This window comes from Oncorhynchus masou, chromosome 27, assembly GCF_036934945.1.
Source record: "Oncorhynchus masou masou isolate Uvic2021 chromosome 27, UVic_Omas_1.1, whole genome shotgun sequence".
NCBI lineage: Eukaryota > Metazoa > Chordata > Actinopteri > Salmoniformes > Salmonidae > Oncorhynchus > Oncorhynchus masou.
In genome coordinates this window covers 29381671-29398628 of record NC_088238.1, presented here as the reverse complement: position 1 = coordinate 29398628, position 16958 = coordinate 29381671, and the positions used below count along the sequence as shown (strand labels likewise).

The window sequence follows — 16958 nt, the reverse complement described above, 5'->3', positions numbered from 1 at the left end:
ACACACACACACACACACACACACACACACACACACACACACAGTAGTTGGTAAGAATTCTGCATTGAATTCGGATTTTTCCAGCGAGCTGAGCTGTGTGGTATTCTATTAACTTAATTGAATCTTTCAATCTATGTCTAGAAAGCCAACTGCTGTGTGTCTAGACTAGAGGATATGTGCAAAGGGAAAGGAATAGTTTCCCCTCTACCTAGACAAGACAATAATAAAAGGACTTGGTCTTACGTCTATGTCCTCTGGCCTCTGGTGGCTGTAGGAGTTGTCTTTGTAGTCCTCGGGGCTGATCTGAAACACCAGACAGCCTTAGAGACACATGCTGTGTTTACACAGGCAGCCCAATTGTGATCTTCTTTTCACTAAAATGGTCTTTTGACCAGTCAGATCTGATGTGATTGGCCAAAAGACCAATTAGTTGAAGATATATCAGAATTGGGCTGCCTGTGGGAAGACAGCCACAGACAGGGATTGCAAAACAACCTGTAATACAGACCCATGACATGGGGTGCTTCTCAATAGTCTACTTCTCTCCTTGTTAAAGAACTGGACTGGTGAAAACCAATTTCTAGTAGGTATCCACCATATTGCTTACAGCCGTCCCGTATCTTCCGATCAGTGCAGATAAAGGAGAAGACACGAGGAGAGAATGCTAGAGTATTGAGATGCACCCATGGCCTGGTTCTTCATTGTGATGTGGTTTTCATGGTAAATATCTGCGTCCTTACAAGGAGTTGTCCACAGGGTCAATGAAGCCCAGAGAGAGCGAGAGGGTGAATGCATGCATGCAATTTCAATGACCTTCTCTTCTCATAACTTATGACTTTCCAACAGTTCGGATACAACTTCTCAGCCCAAATTTCCATTTCATAATAAGGAGTGTCAGCCCCCTCTGCTGGGAAATCAGACTGTGTTTTCCACCTCAGTAGCATCACTGATAACAGTCCTACTGATGGAGGCTCCAGGGGTGTGAAGAAGCTATGGAGGACAGGAAGCTGGCATCAGGAGGTCACCAGAGACTAGAGGAGGATGTTCTCTCTCACACACACACACCTTAAGAAAGGCTAGAGGGCTGCTGTAGTGGTTGGCTAGGCTGGATGTATAGTCCTAGGTGCTGGCAGCTCTGCCCTGTGCCACACTAATTACCGTCCCCTCGGTGCGCTCTTCATTACTGTCCCCCGGTACACTCTGTCATGGCTGGAGCTTGACTAATGAAAACCTCTAAAAGACCTGGGCTAAATCTGGCCCTCACGGAGGCACACACATTAACATGTGCACACGCACACACACACACACACACACACACACACACACACACACAGAGCTGGGAAAACCAGCCATCCTCACACTCCTCACTACTTCAGTTAAGGAGCAGGCAGGTGATTTTCAAACCCAGCATGGCTAAAGAGGGGGAGGTTCAAGAGAGCAGGGCTGAAATCATACCATTAGAAGCCTGCAATAAAGTGGTAATTTAGCACAGTGGAAAGGCCAGACTATGGACCCCACACAGTACTCCCTCCAGGACATTTTCCCCAGCTACAAATAACATACCCCCGCACTCTTTCAATCACTGTCACACTATCGGGCCACCACCCGAACAAGGACGTCATTCTATTGAATACATAAACAAAATGTTCTGCATTGAGCTCTTATCATACCCACGTGGACAAACTGAACATAATATTACAAAGCACAGAGAAGAGAGGTGCTGATTTGATTGTGAGCGTACAGCGCCTAGCCAACATAAGATCCATCATCAACAGCATTGGTATTGCAGGAAGACGGGGTATGGCTGTGAGGTAGCATCCACTGTAATAACCAACAGCAACAATACCATCAAGTTACAATGAGGTAGGATGGGCATGGCTATGTAGCATCCACCATAAGCCATGCTAACATCAGTCCAACCTCGGACTGACGAAAAAAAGCAAAACATGGATGAAGAGGATGTGCTGTAGTCAAATCAACACGTGAAGGGTAAGTAGCAAACAATGTTGGGATCATGACACCAGGAAGAGGGGGAACCGACGACTGACTGACTGACTGACTGCATCCAATGTGAACAAAAACAAGAGGGATCGATGATGAAGGGAGGAGAGGAGTGCAGGAGAAGAGTCATTGGTTTGCCAATAAGACCTTACTTGCTGGTACAGTTGAGGCCTTGGAGCAGAGTTCTCAATCATAGTGTGAATCATGAAGATTAACGGCTCATTGTCCTTCGTCTAGTGGGAGTTCGAAGTTAGGTAGGGTGGAAGGGAGCGACAATACACAACAGCACAATATAGGTGTTAGTTAGTGAACACAGCAGCACAGCCTAGAAAGGATCCATAGAAATAAAGAACACATTGTTGTCATAAGGTACTAGTGACTGAGGGAGACCAGGGGCTTGAGCCAACAACCCTGGGATTATAGCTACCACCTGTACCATAAAGACTCAGACCTCCTGGGAGAAGTCCTAGTACATTTACAGTAGATACAAGGAGGCCACAGTTGGGTCCAAAGACAATATTGCCAGTCCCTCGCAATGGAGGAGAGGCGCAACGTCCCTTATTTTCTTACTGCCATCGTTTATATCATCCCCGACCGATATCTACCAGCAAAATAGCAAAACAATTGTATGCATTGGAGCCTGTGGACCAGGGGAATGAGCGTGGTGGCGAGTTCATTCATAACCGCTGTGAAATTGTCTGCCATTAGAGGTGAAAGCCTTTGATATGGCAGATCAAATCATTTCACAATTGGTTAGAGGGGTCACAATCTGACTCAGTGAAGCCGCTAAGTGAGGTCCTACATGGTAGAGTGGTTTCTCCTGCTGCACATGACCTTTTCGGGAACAGGAACTCAATTATTTATCTATCGTGGAAACCCAGTTCTAAACCCCAAAAATAACCCCCCCCCCCTTGAGACGTCTGCCCTGATTACCGATGCCTGAGTGAGCGTTAGTCAGAACGTCAGTCGCTAGGCCTAGCCACTTCACCTGAAACCCCGGAGGTTGTTTATATACAGCCTTAATTACCTTATGACAATGACATGACTGACTTACTACAGGTACACATCATCAAGTTAAAAACACAATGCGAAAACACAGCATGCCTTAAGGTTCCCCTCATCCTCAAAAGTGCATGTTTGCTCTCGTTCTTTCTCAAGCGTGAATTCATTTTTTTACATTTTTTATAAAGAATGTTCTCCAGGGATTGTACAAACTATACAGCAAAAACACATATGAGTAAGCTTATTAGCTTAGGGCAGCATTGCCACGCCAAGTAAAATCGTTTTAAAAGTTTAAAAGTACTTTTTACTTTTCTTGTACTGAGCTAGACAATATGTCCTCCCGCGGGAATGCAGATTTGTGCAGCTCCTATTCGGCAAGGAACGGTATATGCTTCGGGAGGGTCGGGGAGAGAAAAGAGTGAAAAGGAGAGAGAAAGTATACAAAAGACAAAAAAAGGAGCGCGGCCCTGGCATTTGATTCACTGATAACCCTGGGCAAAGTGAGAGCAGCTGGGTGTATGACCAACCCTGAGGAGTGCCTAACCCTGAGAGACACACACAGAGACACACGCAGAGACAGAGACACACGCAGAGACAGAGAGAGAGAGAGAGAAAGACCAGAGATAAAGCAGTAATCCTCACCTGGCTGTCCAGATACATGAGGTTCCTCTGAAGGTGATGAGACAGGACCTCACTCTAACATCAGAAGGCAGTGGAGAAAGAGGGAAGAGAGAAGGAGATGGAGTAAGGGAAACGGTAGGAAATAGAAGTAGACCTGGTACACGCTGATAGTGAAAGATGGAGATGAAAGAGGAAGTTGCTACCGTGGCTTTGGCATTAATCAGAAGCATAAAGTACCACAGCCATTTACTGTTGATTACTGAACTAAATCAAAACCATGCAAAAGCCGAAGTTGCAAGAAGATTTGTTCACCACACATCAAATCAAACTACTTACCAACGCTTTCCTCGTAAAACAAAAAAGTATGGGAAACCACAGCAGACAATCACATGATACCACGCTGTCCTCTGCACGTCAACAGTTCAAAAGATGAAATCAAGGCCAGACGAATGCAGCACACCAAAGGGTTGAAATGAGTACAAAACTAAAGCAAAACTCAACCATACCCCACTGAACCACACAGGTAGGAATGAACATGCATTCACTGGAATGCATGGCCTGATCATAGAGCCTTGAGCTGCATGGAGATGGCACGTCAACAACACCCCGGGACATGACCAATGGCATGCTGTGCATGTGCGCCCTCCTGGTGCTAACCTTGGCGTTGGGCCCCTCCATGCTAAGGATCATTAGCTGAGCCACAGTGTGCTCCCGGATGCTGTTGAGCTCAGCCTGCTGCCGACGCAGCTTGATTAGCAGCAGGGTCAGCTCCTCTGGCTGCACAACGCAGCATAGACACAGATAACGAGACAGTCAATTCATCCAGCGGCAGAGCAATGAAAACTAAATACATCAACCAAACCTCTCTTGATTTCCCGTTTGGAAATGAGTGACAGGAAGAGCAGTGGCAGGTTAGGGCAGGGATTACAAAAGCTAGGATTGTAACCAGAACTCTGACAAGTCTTTAGGCACAACCCAAGAGGCCTTTGGAAACACTGGTTTGGAGTCTCGGCCTGTGCTGGAGCTGGGCTATAGGACCCACACCTTCAGATGATCGGTGAGAAATAAACTCCCTCTGTTCCCTGACTCCAAACAGACTTACTCTCCATCAAATGGATGTGAAAATGAGAGAGAATATATTCAGTAAAAGCGATCATTTCAAATCACTTGACAAATATTTCTCATCGACTGCATTCAGAAGTCCCCCCCACTGCGTGCATTCCACTGAAGTTACGCAATCGCAATAATATTCAGAAAGTTACAAAATGAACAGTGCAGAATATCAATCTCCGGCTGATTCTAGTCTACTCAATTTGAGATGACACGGCTCGAAGGCAATTTGATTGGTGCCACTGTCTCTCTCTTTCCATATCATCACCAAGACAATGCCATTATTTTAAATCACATTGTGTCTGCTACTGACAGAAATATCAAATGCTTGCAATAAAAGACAGCAGAGAATGTAACGAGGCACATACTCTGACAGAAATACAGTACACATACAGGCTATCCATTGTAGCATGACAGAGCGACAGTAATACATGATAGCTTGCGTGTCAAACATTGCGTGCCTCATAAACACGTCTCTACCCCCGTCACAAAAACAGATTTGTATTTGCGTCACACTGAAATCATACCAATAGCATATATCATTCACAATGCATTGTTGTTGAGAGAAAATAGGACAGTACAGAGGAGAGGACAGGAGAAGAAGAATGCAGAGACGAGGGGAAGAAGGTCAGTGTTTGTTAGGTGACTCACCGTCTTGCCCTGTAGTGACTGTGGGGTAATGGTCTGCACTGGGATGCCTGCTGGCATGGACCGGCGGTCAGGTGGGTAGTTATACTGAGAGAGAGAGAGACAGGACAGGAAGAGGGCAGGATGCTCTGTGACATGTACTGATTTGAACTGGCAGACAAGTAAAATGAAATCTTTCAAATAAACAAAATAACTACCGCTCAATGCAGAGCATTTCCAGTCATTTCTCTGTGCTTGAAACCCCTGGTGATTATTTTGATGTGTAAGACTGGATTAGATGATTGTGGTCCGTTCCCTGTCCGTTACCTTGGTGAGGTGAGTCCTGTGCCTGCGGTCTATAGTCACAGTCTGGTCCCCTCTGAAGACGGGCGAGGACACCTCGGACCTGGTTGACCCTGGTGGGTTGTCTCTGCGGTGCTGGCCCGGAGGGGAGAAGGTATGGTAGAGGGCCAGGGATCCATGGGAGGGGGATGTGGGGATGGAGTGGGCCACCCCCTGGTGCGCAGAGATGTTCCCCATGGTCTTGGGGCTGGGCAGGGTCCCGTAGTGGCCTGGTGGTGGTGGGCCCTGCCTGGAGAAGGCCTGCCTCTGCTGCCACTCATACAGCTGCCACATGGTGTCGTCCCTCATGGAGCGCCTCTTGTCTGCATTTACAGTTTTACATTTCAGTCATTTTGCAGAGGCTCTTATCCACACAGACTTTAACTAGGTTAAAACAAACACAATATATCACAGTCGTTACAAGTAAAACCACACAACCTCAAGATAGTGGCTATCTGCAAAATCAGTGCCAGAAAGAAAAGAAGAAGTGTGAGTGCAAGAAAGACAAGTATAACAGCAAAGTCTTCAACTGCGTCCCAACCGGCAACTTATCCCCTATTGTCGCTGGTCAAAAGTAGTGCACTTCATAGGGAATAGGGTGCCATTTGGGGCACAAGCCAAGTACAACAGTAAAGTTTAAGACCCATCACCTGAGTTGGACGTGGGAGCCAGGGCGCGGTCGTAGACGGAGCCAGCCACGCTGCAGATGCTCTCGGGTCGGGACAGCATGTTCCTGGGGAGGGTACGGTAGCCCTCGGGGTAGCGGGGAACGATCTGGGCACGGTGGCTGGGCATGTTGCGGGGTAAGGTCTGGTAGGAGGTGATGCTGGAGGACAGGGGGGGGGGGGGGAGAGGGAAATCAATTCAATGAATCAGCTAATAAAACATGATTTTCAATAGCATGATTTACAAATACTTTCATCAAATCAATCAATCCTCACATATAGCATTTTATAAACTGGGTGGTTCGAGCTGATTGGCTGACAGCCGTGGGACATCAGACCGTCTACCACGGGTATGACAAAACATTTATTTTTACTGCTGTAATTACGTTGGTAACCAGTTTATAATGGCAATAAGGCACCTCAGGAGTTTGTGGTATATGGCCAATATACCACAGCTAAGGGTTGTGTCCAGGCACTCCGCAATGCGTCGTGCATAAGAACAGACTTTAGCCATGGTATATTGGCAATACACCACACCCCCCCGTGCCTTATTGCTTAAATATAGTTCTGGAGAACAACCTGGGCCTAACCCCTAAAGAGCAATAATAGGTACATAGTAGGTTAAGTACAGCACACTTACTGCCTCTCTCTGTTAGTCTTAACAGTACTGTACAGTACCTACTACCTCCTGTAAAAGGTGCTGTGCAGTACCTACTACCTCCTGCAAAAGGTGCTGTGCAGTACCTACTACCTCCTGCAAAAGGTGCTGTGCAGTACCTACTACCTCCTGTAAAAGGTGCTGTGCAGTACCTACTACCTCCTGTAAAAGGTGCTGTACAGTACCTACTACCTCCTGTAAAAGGTGCTGTACAGTACCTACTACCTCCTGTAAAAGGTGCTGTACAGTACCTACTACCTCCTGTAAAAGGTACTACACCGTACCTACTACCTCCTGTATAAGGTACTGTACAGTACCTACTACCTCCTGTATAAAGTACTGTACAGTACCTACTACCTCCTGTATAAAGTACTGTACAGTACCTACTACCTCCTGTATAAGGCACTTGGCTCCAGCTCCCTTTCACAGTATATGGGCTGTAGGTAATACAAACCTGTCTTAACCCTTTAACTGTCACCTTAAAATTCCAAGTACGAACAACTCAAATAACATGTAGTTGTTGTTTTTTTTTACAACTAGATGTTAATTTGGAAAGTTAGAGCTCTACCAGGCGGTTGAGAAGTCGAGGGTCATACTAGCAATGTCATATTTGAATAGTAATTTGCATAGCATTTTTACTCCTCACAAGAATATTACATACACTAATTTAGATCTGTTTGAATTGCTTTTATACAGAAGATACTTGTGTGTTAATAAGGACAGATGTCAAATTTGATTAAATCATGGTCATTTTGTGTCCGATGCATTTTTAGGTGCTGTATAGCGTAATGTCCCTAAAATAGTACTCACATTTCTAATGATCCAGGTTTTCCCACCATGTTTCACACATGTTCGGACTATCTTTCGAGATCATATATGACAAAGTTTAAAAAAAAATTGCAATAATATAGGCAAGTAGGAGAGTTCAGATTTCTTATTTTCAATCCATCGCTGATTATACAAAGCCAGTTCTACATTCAGAACACACTTACATTTTCAACTGTATTATAAATATACGGCTACAGGGACGCTTATCTGGCATCTGTAAATAGAGGACGTTCTTGGAAATGATCTTAGCAATAAAGATCACAGCAATAATGCTGCACGCACACACACCATGTGGAAAAGGAGGAGACAGCAATGTGTCCTCCGGCCACAAAGTATTTCTGTCCATTTTGGAATGCCGCCATTTCCTAATGTTCTTGAACTTGGGATTTCACTTGAAGCATGTCACCCTTATCTGCTACTGTAGTCTTCTCCAGAGCCCTGTAGCATATGCCTTTATGCAGGTTGACGTTTATTGGGATGAATCTTCTCCTGGAGGCCGAGTTGAGAGGTTTGCGTTAAACGGGCCAGCTCAAAGTCAAAATAGGCTATATAGCAAAAAAAAAGCTTGAAAACAAAAATGTGGTTTTAGTTAAAGGTTAGGTTTAAAATCAGTTTTTATGACTGTGGCTATGCCTGCTAGTGACCACCGGTGTTGGTATTAGTTACTTGAAAAAGTAATATATTTCCCGCTATTTACCACCAGTGTTGGGATTAGTTACTTGAAAAAGTACATATTAATCATTACATTGAAGCAAAACATTACTTTACAATATTACTTTGTGTGCAAAGTAATGCATTATATTACTATTTATGTTCATTTGCATTACCTTCATGAAAAAATCTCACTGTTTGTTTGACTGTTGGAGGGAGCAAGGCGAGCCGCGCACGCTCTACCAAAGACAGGCTACTTAATAACTCAGGTTTGATCACTAGTTTCTCCTGTCATCTGTGGCGCTGCTTTCCTGTGCTAGTCTACAAGAGCTGCGCTATATATGGGCTGCTTAATTAGCCATATACAGTATTCTGTAAGCCAAACACCGGTACAGATTTCCTATTTTCATTCAAAATCTCTCTCGAGCCGCCAGTTCTCGTTAGACTGTACGAGATGTATAGAGATGTACGAGACCCATTGAGATGTATAGAGGGCACACTTGCCACTAGACGGGCAAGCCCTCTATGGGCTTATTTATCACAGAAGCGATTAATGGCAAAGACCAGAGGTGCACCCTCTATACATTTCTATAGACAGCAGCTGTCATGACATTTCTCCAAACAGCTTCTCTCCGCTCGCACGAGAACTAAATGAGGAAACAAGTCGAGAACGGATCATGGAAACACATACTCGGTAGAGATATGATTCTGAAAGTAATGCACGCATTGTTTGACAAAATAACTAATATAGTACCCAATTTGAAAAAGTAACAGGTTACTCTACGCTGTTACTCATAAAAGTAATCTGATTATGTAACACGTTACCCCAACATTGGTGACCACCCTGCAGAGCTGCATCCAGGACAAGATTCATTCCAATATATTCCAAACTGCTGCGTTTATAATTACCATATTACACTGGGAGGATGCACGCTTGGCTCGCCGACAGACTCCACTCAAGGTCGATATCATACTGTACTCACTGACGGGTATCTGGTCGACTCTATAGGAACGCACAGTATGACGGAGGTAAATTGTGTGGCGGAAAACACAGAAGTCCTGAGATTCGTCTGCCACCACCTCCCCTTCTGAAACCCTAACCACCCCCCCAGGCTGCGCCGACATTAACAGCTTTCCCTGTGACAATGTAATGCGGGTCTCTTTCTTGTGTTAGCCCACAAAGCTCAAGCCTCAAGGTGCTAACATAATTCTTCAGGTCTTAGGCAAGGTTACTCCCAGGGAAGACCTAACCTTTAGCTTGAGGGATGATGCTTCTCTGTGGCTTGTACTGATAAGGCTGTACTCTCCATCAGACACCATAATAATGGAGGCTAAACAGCCATGTCAGGCCTACTCTGTGGCCTACCATAGTCAGTGCACTGCTGGTCTAGGCAAGCTGCTGAAAACTGGTCTGATGAGAGGACAGTTCTGTGCTGCATGTGCCAGATATAAGAATCTGGAATATGGAGGCGTTCTAGAATATCTTTAAAACTCTGTTTAATATACATTTACACACAATGAAGTTGGAACAATACTGTGAATTTGTGAAAATGATGATAATGCCCTTTCAGTGTAAGAGCCGTTTGAGAAAATTGCCTGAAATCTCAGCCTGTTTTGGTGGGCTGGAATTTTGCCTGCCTGGTGACATCAGCAATTCTTGCTTGAGAAATTGCTATTTGCCAAAACACTATTTTGTTGTCTCTTTTTGACCATTTTAATTGAAAACAATCACGCTAAGGTACTTCAATGTTGACCAGAAATAATTTAATATTGAGATAAAAACAGCAGCATTGGACCTTTAAACAGAAACAAAAGCCAGTTTCCCACGTGTCGGCTGGATGCCTTTATCAAGAGCATGTACAATAATCAAATGATACAATACAATTAGGTTCCCTCCAACTCACAAATATTGAGGAGAAATGACTTATTTGGGCATAAAGGGGGACACCTCTCCACACCCATAAGTTAACAAATTGTTAAATTACATACGTGATAAACAATATACAGGTAACACTCAAGCAAAAAAAACAACAACATTTGTTAAACAACTAGCAACTAAATGTATGTACAAACCTCTGATCTCGGTTGAAATTAAAATAACTGGTTCATGGTCATTCATGTATGGTCATTCAAAGCATTATACAGCAGATGGTCAGATGGTCACATTGGTTTTACCCTGATATACAACACAAATAGTACAAAAGCACAGATGCATCCTTTTTCAGTTCCTCTAAGCAACAAAGATACAAAGACATGTGTTAGTGATAAGGTGTTGAACAAAAATTAAAAGGGATCTGATAAAAATTGGATAAGTAAAAAAGTAAAATGGGCTTATTTCTAAGTATTTCAGATGAAGCAGAAATATTACACTCCAGACAGAGCATTAAAAGACACAAATCAGAATTGTCTAACAAATCTCAAATAACAGTAGATGTTTTGTACAGAGGACTTTGTACTTTTAACCCCTTTTCTGCCCAATTGGTAGTTACAGTCTTGTCCCATCGCTGCAACTCCCCTTCGGAATCGGAAGAGAAGGTCGAGAGCAATGCATCCTCCGAAACACGACCCTGCCAAGCTACACTGCTTCTTGACACACTGCTTGCTTAACCCGGAAGCCAGCCGCACCACTGTGTCAGAGGAAACACCGTCCAGCTGGCGACCGCAGTCAGCTTGCAGGTGTCCTGCCCGCCACAAGGAGTCGCTAGAGCGCGACGGGACAAGGAAATCCCCGCCGGCCAAACCCTCTCCTAACCCGGATGATGCTGGGCCAATTGTGCACCGCATCATGGGTCATGGTCAGCTGTGACACAGCCTGGGATCGATGCAGTGCCTTAGACCCCAGCGCCACTCAGGAGGCCCTTGTATGGAGGACTTTTAACTGCAAATGCAATATCTCAAATCTGCCAACATTATTTGTCTCAGCCTTATTAACAGAAGGTCCTACATAAAACTCAGCCCTCAGGCTTCAGTCGGAGGTTTCGGTTTAACCCACAGTCTGTCCCAGAATTCCTGGTGCTGATGGGGGTCCTGGGGCCAGTCCAGATAGGTCCTAGTCTTGACCAGGCGAGACAGTCTGTGGTGGGGAGACAGCCAGCCGGCGGGGGGGACCCTTTGTTCCACCTGCAGTCCGGAGGTGACCAGCTTCATCTCCAAGGAACACCAGTTACAGTGCAGATAGTGGCGACTGACCAGGCAGAGGGTGTGGCGGCTCCGGTAGAGGCTGTCTGTGATGTTCTCCACAATGTCCTTCTCCAGCTGGAAGTCCCTGCTGTGCAGACAGAGGTGCAGAAAAGGGGGACCCCTCTGCTCCAGGTTGGGTAGCAGCTCCTCCACCACCAAGTGTGCATCCTTCCCACTGTAGGAGACAAACGCATCATAGTGGAAGCATCCCTTGGTGTTTGATCTCATCGCCTCCGACAGCCAGCCAAGGATGGTGTGGTAGAGGAGGTAAGGACTGGCCAGGTTATGGACCAAGACCACCAGCATTTAGAATAGGACTCCCAGGCCAGTCGCAGCAAAGAGCACAAAGCCCACCTCTGTTGTGCAGTTGGCTTCTGTGTACTTGACAAAGTCAGGTGTGGTCTAGCCCATTGTCCGACAAGCATTTCAAATCCTCTAAATTATACATAACTTCATGATTAAGCATGATCACTTCAACCGGCCTGTACCCCTTTGCCCATGCAATGAGCCAAGCATTGTCACAACTGCAAAAATATGTAATGTGTCAAGTATCAAATACTTTAGGTTAGAGAGCCTTTCAGTAAAGCTGTAGATAACGTGATGTTCTCGATACGCTAACATAATGTTTTCAAGGATTCAAAGTCTTTGGTTAAACTACCCTCCAAAGACTCAATCCTGCAGTTTGAATGTTTCAGAACCTCCAGTTTGGTCAGGTTGTGAAAAATGATGTCGGCAGAACCCTGTATTAAAGGATCCACCTGTACTAGAGTCAGTTTCCTCAGGTGAATCATCCGATTCATTGATGTTAAGTCCACACTTTTAGCTGAAAGCTTTGACCTGTACACAAATGTCTCCACAGACCTGAAGTACTTTCCCATGAATTCAGATCCACAAAGGAATTATTCAGCATCAAGATGGGTTACAGACTGAAAGAAAGGTCTGTCACAGTCTTCAAATGACACTGTCTGGCCTTTGAGTTGGAGACTCTGTTTAGATGATTGTTGGCAGTAACATCACAACTGCATTGGCCTCATACCTGAACTAATGTACAGATGAGTCAGCTGACTCAGAATGTCACTGAAGACAAGATTCAGCTTTATTACAGGTTCTCTTTGTGGATAGTTCAAGTAACCCAGAAACACTCGTCTTCGACACGTACGTGAGAGACAATCTTTCAGAAAAGACAACTGACACGAGGATATGTTTGAACATGATAGATTTCAGAAGATCACTAAAATATCAGTGCTAGAAATATGGGACCAAATTCTACACTTTGGACTATTTTATTTCCAAGAATCTTTAGGGTTGTCAATCATTTTTGACCCCTACCTTTGAGAGAAAAAAAACATTTGACTTGTTAAACAAAATCTTTCCCTGAGCAAATTGCATTAGAATAAAATATTACTTCGAATTTTGTGAGCATACTACTATAGCTAAGTATTTGAATTATTTATTTTACACAGTCATTATTGCTAATCTTAATCCCTTTAACTCTCTTCTTGAAAAACATATTGAAAAAATTATCACCCTAAATTCTTATAACTCCCAATAGTTTTTTGTTTACAACGAGGTTTATTTGGGAAATTACATCGCTCTACCAGAAGGTTGAGAAGTCAAAAGAGAGTTATTACTAGCAATGCCATAATAGAATGGTAATTTGAACAGCATTTTTAATCATCTCAACAATATTACAAAAATTACTTTAGGTCTGCTTCGATAGCTCTTATAGGTAGGTAAGCATTGTTAAAATGAGGACTGGTGTTATGCTAATTTTGTATGTCCAAACATGAATATTCAATTACATTGAAATTAATGCGTTTTCATGTGGTTTATAGTATGCAATGTCCCTTCTTATATTTCAAATGATCCAGGTTCTTCCACCATGTTTTCCACATATTCAGACTACATTTTGAGATAAACAGAAAAGTGCAATTTTCAATTACTATTATTGGCATTATTTTATAGGCGACCATAAGTCCGAATATTGTCCCCATGGGTCATGAAACGTGGTTTAAAGCCAATGTATGTTTCCTAATATAATAAGTTGTCATCAATTCAATACATTTTTCACCAAGTATTTTGAATAAAAAAATGCTTTAATACACCATACTTTTTACTGACATTGCCCGGTTGAGCAAATGTAAGAATTCTTGCTTTATAGCCTTTTTACATTTTAACTATTTATTTTCATATTTCTACTGTCTAACAGGAATGGTGCAATATTAATCCCTCACCAACTGAATTCCTGCCTTTTATCCCATATCTTTGGTGACTGACTGAGTTCTCTTACTGCCCTCTCAGTGGGCAAAGTGCCAAAACACTTAACTGCAGCAACCCAAAAGGATACAAATTATGTTAATGCTTGCAAGAGGGCTGGGGGAGTTGACCAATCAATAGGGATGTGCATCTTTCCATTTCAAGGAAATTCGATACCTACAGTGCCTTCGGAAAGTATTCAGACCCATAGATTTTTTCCACATTTTGTTACGTTACAGCCTTATTCGAAAATGGATGAAATAAATACAAATCCTCAGCAATCTACACAGAATATTCCATAATGAAAAGTACTTAAGTACTTATTTAGAAATTGTATGAAATTAATTAAACATTTTAAATAGAATTACCTTATTTACATAAGTATTCAGACAATTTGCTATGAGACTGAAAATTGAGCTCAGGTGCATTCTGTTTCCATTGATCATCCTTGAGATGTTTCTACAAATTGATTGGAATCCACTGGTAGTAAATTCAATTGATTGGACATGATTTGGAAAGGCACATTCCAGTCTATAGAAGGTCCCACAGCTGAAAAAGAAATTGTCCCTAAAGAAATTGTCCCTAAAGCTCCGAGACAAGATTGTGTCGAGGCACAGATCTGGGAAAAGGTACCAAAAATTGTCTGCAGCAATTAAGAACACAGTGGTCATCATCATTTTATATTTATTTGACCTTTATTTAACTAGGCAAGTCAGTTAAGAACAAATTCTTATATTCAATGAAGGCCTAGGAACAGAAACAAGATTCTCTGGTGTGATGAAACCAAGACTGAACTATTTTTTTCTTGAATGCCAAGCGTCACGTCTGGAGAAAACCTGGCACCATCCCTACGGTGAGGCATGATGGTGGCAGCATCATGATGTTGCAATGTATTTCAGCAGCAGGGACTGGGAGACTAGTCAGGATAGATGAACGGCGGCAGATTGGGGCGAAGTTTCACCTTCCAACAGGACTACAACCATAAGCATGCAGCCAAGACAACACAGGAGTGGATTCGGGGCAAGTCTAAATGTCCTTGAGTGGCCCAGCCAGAGTCCGGACATAAACCTGATCGAACATCTCTGGCGAGACCTGAAAATAGCTGTGCAGCCACGTTCCCAAATACAGGTGTGCAAAGCTTGTAGCGTCATACCCAAGAAGACTCGATGCTGTAATTGCTGCCAAAGGTGCTTCAAAAAGTACTGAGTAAATGGTCTGAATACTTATGTAAATGTAACATGTCAGTTTTTATTTTTTTATACATTTGCAAAAAAATAAGTTTTTGCTTTGACATTATGGGTCATTGTGTGTAGATTGAGGAGGGAAATAAAAAACAATTTAATCAATTTTAGAATAAGGCTGTAACGTAACAAAATGTGAAAAAAGTCAAGGGGTCTGAATGCTTTCCGAAAGCACTGGTAGATACATGTACTCCGATACAATACAGAAGTGATGCGTTTAGTTTGAAACTATTAGTTTTGATCAGAGAATGAATCGATGTGATTCAATATGGTTTGCTGCACTAACATTTGTTGCCAAGACGCACTCATTTCCAGTCTAAATTCAAATCTGCTGTTGATGGAGCTCATGAGCTGGAACTCTCTGAGCTGGATCTGTCTGAGCTGACGTGTGTGTGTGTGTGTGTGTGTGGACATGTTTCACATCCACACACTAACTTAAAGTACCCACAAGAATAGCAAATAAACAAAAAAAATTGGACCAACTGGGGACATTTTGTTAGTCCCCAAAAGGTCAAATGCTATTTCTACGGGTTTTTGGGTTAAGGTTAGGGTTAGTGGAATGGAACTGAATTGTGTGTCCCCACAAGATTAATTATACAAGACAGTGTGCGCGTTTGTACTATGTTGGCCCCTGAGCTAAACCATAACGGAGACTACGCATCTACCACTCCACTACCACTATCGGATTATGGGCCGATATTTTTTCTCCCCCAACTAGGGGTTCTGAAATCACCATCACCCTCTAATTAACTTGTAATTTTAGCAGATTTGTTTAAGCTAGTAATGCATCAATATTTATCGCTTACAAATTAGCTATGACATAGCCAATGAATATACAGCACAATTTGGGATTTCACTACAATCTGTTCTTAGTGATTTTCTCTCTGTACAGCCTTGAAGTGTGCCTCACAAAAGTGATTTACCCTGTATATCTAAAAATGACCATATACACTGATTGTTTAAAACTATTGCCGATAGTGAATATACAATATATTGTAAGCCCCGTTATGCAGGTACAGCCAGATGAGAGTTGTGTTTCCGGTTTACTTTTACAATATTTTAAACAGCGAATAAATAAACTAGGAAATGACAGAGGTTGTCACTCAACTAATAAAGATCACGCAAGCCAATTTAGCATTTGCAAGCTGAAGCTCCTACCTGGCGAAGCTGGGCACAGTGTGCAGTTTGACTAGGCTACTGATTTTCCCTGGGGGTTGTTTGGCGTGCAAAAATGACTTGTAGATCAATGACCGTCACAGTTACATGTGGTTCACCACTGTTGTCACAAAAGATTAGGTATTTTTGTTAGGCAGAAATAATGTAATATGAGCATTAAAAAAAATAGGGAAATGGAGATGCTTAACATTTTAGTCGATTTTTGGACCTGCATGGTTTGAAAAACATGCTCTAACCACCGGTTGAGAATATTAAATTATCTACATTTACATTTTAGTAATTTAGCAGACACTCTTTCCCAAAGTGACTTACAGGAGCAATTAGGGTTAAGTGCTCTGCTCAAGGGCACATCGACTGATTTTTCACCTAGTCCGCACAGGGAAACGAACCAGCGACCTTTAGGTTACTGGCTCAATGCTCTTAACCACTAGGCTATCTGCCGCTGCTAATTACCTGTGTCTTTATCTAATTAAAGCATTATTCTAATAAGTCTACGCTTTTGCTTTGCTTTTCCTTTACATACCTGGGAGACACAATTAACGTCTGGGTCATTACCATATCATTACCATATCACAGACACACTCAGGTCTTTATCAGGAG

General features: G+C 43.0%; 1 protein-coding gene and 1 pseudogene across 6 annotated transcripts in view; both read right to left on the bottom strand.

Moving 5' to 3' along the window:
- LOC135515964 (pleckstrin homology domain-containing family A member 5-like) overlaps positions 1-16958 on the bottom strand; it is a 146134-nt gene that overhangs the window by 9868 nt on the left and 119308 nt on the right. For 5 of the 6 annotated variants that reach the window (XR_010451883.1, XM_064939864.1, XM_064939867.1 and 2 more), the window contains 5 exons: positions 6354-6529; positions 5689-6026; positions 5386-5469; positions 3646-3699; positions 244-303 (listed from right to left, as the gene is read on the bottom strand). Coding sequence is in view for 5 of the 6 variants with exons in the window: in XM_064939864.1 (XP_064795936.1) it covers positions 244-303; positions 3646-3699; positions 5386-5469; positions 5689-6026; positions 6354-6529 (712 nt within the window). In the remaining variant the exon portion in view is untranslated. The remainder of the gene's footprint in view (positions 1-243; positions 304-3645; positions 3700-5385; positions 5470-5688; positions 6027-6353; positions 6530-16958) is intronic. The other variant, XM_064939865.1, reaches the window with a different exon arrangement.
- Positions 11243-12598, bottom strand: LOC135515965 (toll-like receptor 13; annotated as a pseudogene).